This window comes from Drosophila bipectinata, chromosome 3R (genome assembly GCF_030179905.1).
Source record: "Drosophila bipectinata strain 14024-0381.07 chromosome 3R, DbipHiC1v2, whole genome shotgun sequence".
NCBI lineage: Eukaryota > Metazoa > Arthropoda > Insecta > Diptera > Drosophilidae > Drosophila > Drosophila bipectinata.
The window spans coordinates 24400507-24407581 of NC_091739.1; the positions used below are offsets into that span (position 1 = coordinate 24400507).

General features: G+C 46.4%; 1 protein-coding gene across 1 annotated transcript; it reads left to right on the plus strand.

Annotated features, from left to right (window-relative positions):
• The first annotated feature begins 726 nt into the window (after positions 1–726).
• On the plus strand, positions 727–5777 carry LOC108126539 (uncharacterized). Its single transcript, XM_017243182.3, has one exon. The coding sequence runs from the start codon at positions 1439–1441 to the stop codon at positions 3863–3865; it is 2427 nt and encodes an 808-aa protein (XP_017098671.2). The 5' UTR covers positions 727–1438; the 3' UTR covers positions 3866–5777.
• The last annotated feature ends 1298 nt before the right edge of the window (positions 5778–7075 follow it).

The window sequence follows — 7075 nt, forward strand, 5'->3', positions numbered from 1 at the left end:
AGTGGATTACCGCCTTATCGTCCCATTGCTGATAAGAAGTACTACAAATGCGTGCCAGGAGCGTGCCATTATTAAATATATATTCAGAAACGAAGTTGTTATTTTTTCTGAGTCACTGCGGAACAAGTTTTTGGGGGGCAGTCGGCATGGATATTAAAAGTGCCGTCTCATCTTGGTCCAGCTTGTAGTATTTGTTTTTAATTTCACAATCAAAACAACAATAATGGCAGGGCCTTATCTCACGGACATATCTCCCATTTGCTATCTCTTTCTAACTAGTACACACTCTCTCTTTCTTCTACTTGCAGCCGGCCCCCATGTTGAGAATTTCATCAGCTGGACTGGGGTACAAAACGAAAAACCCTTGTTTTTGTTTATTTTCTACGGCAGTGGGTCTAATAAAAATGCAATTTTTATGGCTAAGAAAATAGAGCGCGTGGCCGTTGCACATTTTTTTGATGTTGTGCAGAAGCCAGAAGAAAATGAGGCTTGGAAAATGGAAAAGTAACAACAGCCGCCGTAGTAGTAGCAACAACAATAGCATTGAGCTTGTGATGTAATCCAGAGCAAAAGTGAAGCGGCAATTTGCTATTGCAGAAAAAAAGAGAGAGAAAAAAAGAAAAAACTAAAAATTATTATACAATTTGTGTTGCTGCCGCACTGAACTAGGACAACAGCAACAACAGATACAAGGTAGCAGCAACAGCAACAGCAGCAGCAACACTGATAAAGACCGGCTGGCAACAGAGAACGAGCTTGCAGCAGCATAAATTCAAAGTCGGAGCGTGGGAATTGCAAATCACACAACATCAACTGAGGCAGCAACACCAACACCAGCAACAGCAGCAACAGCAGCAACATCGGCAACATTAATACATGCAATAATCATTGCTAGTACGGCAGCAATAGCTCGCTTCTCAGCGCTCTCTTCTCGCTCTTGGCGCTCGGGGCCGGCGTTGTTCCATCTGCCTCGCACCCGTTCGAGCAGCTCGTGAACGGTTCGCGTATATTTGGAGCCCGAGTGGGGATCGCGCACAGTTGTGCTTGGAACGCTTCGGAGTAAAGATCGTGCTCGTCGATCGGCGCGAAAAAAAAGAATTGAATATATATGAATCCGAAAATCGTGAAAAACAAAAAACCCCAAACCCAAACAATTGACAAGTGAAAAAGAAATTGTTTTCAAAAACACAAAATATCGCACGTAAATTAGCAAGCGTTCGCAAGAAACAAGCCAAACAGTAAAAAATATATAACAAAACCCAAAAATTGGCTGCAAATGTGAAGAGTTGAGACAGCGGATATACCGAGTGAAATTTGTGTCATAAGCAAAGCCAAAAGCCAAAAAATAAGCGTAAAGAAACAAAACCAAACTTATAAGAGCGCACAGTGACTGTGAAACTGTAAAGTGATGTGTGGCAGCAGAAAAACAGCATAAAGAATGGCCATAGACCTCCTGATCCTGGCCCTGCTGCTCGTCTCGTTCCTGATCAACCTGCTGGCGCTGTGTGCCTTCTGGATCACCCCCGGTCTCCGCACCACCGCCAATCGGTTCACCATCAACCTCCTGGCCATTAATCTGATTGGTTGCTGCATCTTGGCCCCCACCCTATTCCTGGGCCTGCCCTCCAAGTCGGGTGAATCCCCTATCGCCGTAGCTGACTCTGTGGAGGTCTACTCGAAGCCCGGCAACCATCAGATCACATTTCTGAAAAATGGACATGTCGTGGAGCAGGACGGTGTGGTGGTGCACCGCAACACCAGCGAAACCGGCGAGGTCGTGGAGACCTTCTTCAAGTGCAATGAAACCTATTGCCGAGAGCTGACAATCGACGAGCGCCAGGATGGTGGCATTGTAATTACCGAGACGGAAACTCATGAGGAGAATCTCTCGGTGTTCGACGGGGAACCAACTACAGCTCCTTTGCTGCCTCCTGTCCAGCTGCGATGCTGGTCCATCGATATGACGGCTGCCCTAGGAGCACTGGCCGTGCTCCTGGTAGTGGGTGATACCTGGTGTGCCGTTACCGATCCTCTGCGCTATCACAGCCGGATATCCGGGGTGAAGACCTGGATTTTTATCGCCCTCACCTGGGCAGTGGGTATCCTGTTTGGAGCTCTGTCAGCCTTTCGGGTCCTTGACTTTGAGGCCGACACCTTGTTGAGCCGGCAACGCCGACTGGCAGCCACCTACTTCAATATCAGCAGCACCAACAGCATCTTTGGAGTGGTCTATGCCAGTATATATTTCATCGTCATTATCCTCCTGCCCTTTGGCTTCGTGTGCGGCATGTACTGGAGGATATTCAGCGAGGCTCGGGGCAATGGGCTACGCATGCGTCAGAATGGCTCGTCGCCGCTTCTGCAGAGTGCCCTCAACTTGAACGCCGGTCAGCAGGCGGCCCAGGCCAGCCAGTTCTCCAATAGCCTGTGTGTCCATCGCCATTCCATCTCCTCGGCCAGCTCCCATGGAGGAACCAACAGTATGGGCATTGGTATTGGTGGCCTGCAGATGCAGATCGATCAGCGTCAGCAGCCCAGGAGCTCGCCCAGTTGCTTGCGTCGCGATTCGGCAGCCAAGGTTCTCCTGCCCACCATTTCCGATGACGGGGGCTCAGATGCTGATGCGGAGAGCGCAGCGGGAGATCAGTTGATGCCCGTACCGGAGCAGGACAGGAATCAGAATATTCTGCTGACCCTGCAAACAGCCAGTGGGGAGATCAAGCGCAACTATTCGGCGCGTCAGTTGCCCCTGTTGGGCACATCCTCCCAGGACCTGAGGGAGGCCCACCGCCTGCAAGGCATCCGCCAGGTGCACAGCTCCCCCAACCTGCACAAGTACACGGAGTTGAGGCAGGACTCGTTGAGCGAGGAGTGCGGGTCGCCGCATCTTTTGGGCCACGAACAGAGGCAGCAACAGTTGCAGCACCAGCAGTCGCAGCAAAACAACCAGCCCCAGCAGCAGCACCACCACCATCAACTGCAGCACCACCATTCCACACCATCGCCCCACCACCCGCACTTCAGCTCCCCGCGCCACCACGCCCTGCAAATACCCGCCATCCACGCCTCCCCGAAGGCCCTGAGCTACATGAGCTCTCTGCGCCATCGACTGAGCAATGCCAGCTCGCTCTTCAAGTATCGGGAGGAGTCGCGGGCAGCCAGGATTAGCATCCTGGTAGTGGTCATGTTTGTTGTCTCCTACTTGCCCTTTGGCTTGCTAGTCCTGCTCCAGTCGCGCCTGTCGGCTGCCAACTTTGGCGGATCCTCGCAGCTGGCCATCTTCATGATCCTTCTGGCCAACGTCAGCTCGCCGTTCATCTTCGCCTACCGCAACAAGAGAGTGCGGCGGGGAGTGAAGCGCCTATGCGGACTAGAGTCTTCGTCGGGATTGCAGCGCCACTGCAGCAGCAGTGTGAAGAACAACGGTGGGGGAGGAGCAACGCCTGGCAGTGGAGCTGCCCAGCTGCAGCGCAACAGCAGCAAATTGTCGCAGTACAGCAGCAACAGCTGTCGCTACCTGACGCCTCAGAGCTCCTTGGTTAGTCAAGTGCCAGTGCACACCACCCTCACCCTGAGGCCCAACAGCAGTTGCAGTACCATCATTAACTTTGGAGCCACCAAGGGCTCGGCGGAGTCCGAAGACCCGCCACCGTCTTCACCACCACCACTCACTACTGTACCACCCGTCCGACCGCAACGACCCAAGCTGCAACGGGGCATCACCATTGTGGAGCACATCGCTATTACGCCGACGATGCCACAAAAGTTCCAGAGCCGGCGGGGCAGACTCTTTGACATGTTCTTCCGCGGCTCCAAGAAGCTGCAGACGAGCTGTCAGGGCCAAAGCTTGCCCACAGAGGTCTAGGGGGTTATTGTTTAGAGTTTTAAACATAATCAGAAACAGAAACAGTTACAGTTAAAGTAAACTAAACTAAACTCGCTTGCTGAAGAATTCTATAAAACAGTATTCGTAATTTGTAAGTTAAATGTTTAACAAAGACAAGGGCTTGAATTTTGAGTTTTAAGACCAGATCTTGCTGTCCTAGAAGCTTCTCATGCCAAAAACAAAAGAAAAACACAAACGTAGTCAAACCAAATAGTTTGAGATGCTTTTAATATTAAAAAAATGGAAAAAATAACATAAAAACATAACAAGTACCTTAACGAAAACAAAACAAATAGCAACAATTGTGTACAAGTCAAATTAACAAACCGAGAGAGAGTAGGGATAAATATTCTTATGCTGGATATCAAACTGCAAAGTGGAACCAAGCCAAGTCGAGATCGTAATCAATGTACCTAAGCAACAAACAAACATATGAACATTTAATGTTTTTACTCAAATCGATAATGATCGCCACAAAATAGCAAAGACAGCACAGTTATTTCGAGCTCCAAACTAATTTATTATTTATTGTAATGCAGTTCTAGGCAATTGCACCCTGTAGATACACACACCTATATATACATATTTATTAGACATCCACACCGAAAAGCTTTAACTCCAAAAACATTCTGGCTAGAGGAGAAAATGCAAAGAAGACGAAACGCTAAACATTCAATTCATACGTTAATTAAGTAAATGTGCAAAGCATATGTGTATTCTAGAGCCTAAGTAGCCGAGTAGACCTAAAGAACCCCAAAAAAACAAAAGAAATCCGAGCACTTAGTGCCGGGCAGTGCTTTTCGAACCATTTTGGCCAACTGGAACGGCCCGTGCAGGCCGCATTTTCACATTGAAAACGCGTCAGCCAGTGCACGGGCCGCTCATAGTTGGTCAGAAGTCATTTAGCCGTCTCAGTCAGTGAGTTAGCCAACGGGCGCACTTCTCTTGAGCAGGCCGTAAAGTCAATTTGCTTTCGTAGAACTCCGGGCGTTGCGTGCAGCTAAATACCTCATTAGATTTAATTTAAAGTGCGATACGGACGGCGGCAATAGGTCAAAAGCCAGAGCCATCATGCATTATGCAAGCCCTGGCCCTGGCATTTGTCTCATTTCGCTGCTCCAGGCCAGAAAGCTTTATACTTTAGGTTCTCCCTTGCCCTGCTTTTGATTTTCCTTTCCGTAGCTTTTCCTAGCCCTTTGGACACAAAGTCGCAAAAGAAACCGAAAGAGACACACCACTCACAAAAAAAACAACAAAGCCAACCTCGAATTTATATTTCTAAAAAGTTTATATTTTACAGAGTGTGTGCATAGGAGATACATATGTATCTATAAATATTTATGCATCTGTGTCGGACAAGGAAAATATTTCAAAACCAATTATTGTGATGTTGAGAGCAAGGGGGATGGGGAAGAGAAGAATGTAATTTCGAAATGCATTAAAAATAACTTAAAATATGTATTAGTAGTTTTACTATAAATATATATATATATATACACGATTATACATGCTTATATATGTATACATTACTAAATAGTGATATTTTTTCAAGTCTATTCAACTGTCATTCGCTAAACCATTTATTGTAAACGCAAAGCAAATGTAAAACCAATTCAAAGTTCAATGTGACAAATTAGCTTTTAATCCGAAATGAAAATGAAAATGAAAATGAAACACAAACCCAAAATGCAACTCTGATGAAAATTAACAGTCCCTCTAACTGGCTACCGCGAGTCTAAATCGGTATTTTCTAGCTATGCTGCTAATAAATTCAAAAAAAAAGAAAAAAAAAAATTAATAAAAAATTAAAAGAAAAATACAAAAAACCATACCAAACAACAAAAAGCAAGAAACTATTCAAATAAAAGATTATGTGTCTTAAAAGAATTAATTATTATGACTTTTTACTGCGGGCAGTTCAATTGGTTCGAATTTACCCACACAGATCTTTGGGGAGACACCACATCGGGGGCTGTTCTGCGATTATTAGATACCAGAGCTATTCGCACAACTTTTCGAGTGAATTTATCGATCCAACCTTCTTCGACGAGTTCTACGACAAGAGCTCTAGAACACGAACAAACACTTAACCAGACCAAGAGGCGCACAAATTCACCATTTCATTCAGCACCCATGCCCGTTCTTTTAATTGATTCATAAACCTAAACGAAGCATCTGAATAAAAAATATAGAATTTTTTGTTTGGTCTGATTGTGGCAATCGCGTGTTTCATTTCAAAATGGAAATGAATTGTACCGGCTCCGTAAATTGTAGAAACCATTTGAATGTCACAATTGTGGGCAATCCACGAGGCGGAGGAGAGGATGCCTTCTCTATATGGGAGTCGGTGATTGGTACGAGTTCGAGTGCCAACGGGTTTGCTACTTAGAACTCGACCACTGAGATCAAACAATCGGATAGATCGTATTTGGTGGCATTAGGCTTTGGACATATGGGCTTACGGGCCAACGGGGCGTATGGGCGATGCAGTGAAGGGGCCAATCGCGTGACTAATCGTTTGGCACCGTGTACAGTATCAAAGAGCCGTGTCTTACCTCAACACCTGACTCACACCTCCCGGTGCTCTGGGCAAGTCCAAGTCCACTCAAGACAGCCGGCTGGCGGGTCTGCCATGTGATAAGTGCGACTGATATTCCATATAGGCACGCTAATTTCTGCAGCAATGCGGTGACAACGATACGTCTGTTTGGTATTTCAGCAGAAAAATGCGGCTGTACGGCGGCACCAACATAAACAAAATCAAATGCCCCACCGAACTGGAGACCGAGACCCCAAACCGAGACCGGGTATCTATCTGGCGGATGCGTAGCTGTCCCTCAGCAAATCGGTCACTGCGAGCGTCGCACTTATTTATTTATTTTATGATTCACTGCGCTTCTCGCTCCATGGTGCGTTAAATTTTCCTCGGTAAGGCCTCTGACATTTCTATACATCAGTCAACCGGTAGACGTACATAAAAAAGAGACTTCTCTTGTTCGCCAATTGTGGTCCGAAAATAGATATCCAGTTTTAAACGCGACAACGGTGTGAACAAATTGACTAAAATATCAGAGATTGAATTAGCATTTATATTAGCTATTTTTTTAATTAGATGCATGGTCTTTCCATCTGAGCTTAACTCAAGTAATTGAGAGGCAGTGAGAAGTGCCCTTGACTCCAATCGACTGT

Coding starts and splice junctions, on each gene's coding strand:
- LOC108126539 (XM_017243182.3), top strand. CDS start 1,439: ATGGCCATAGACCTCCTGATCCTGGCCCTGCTGCTCGTCTCGTTCCTG.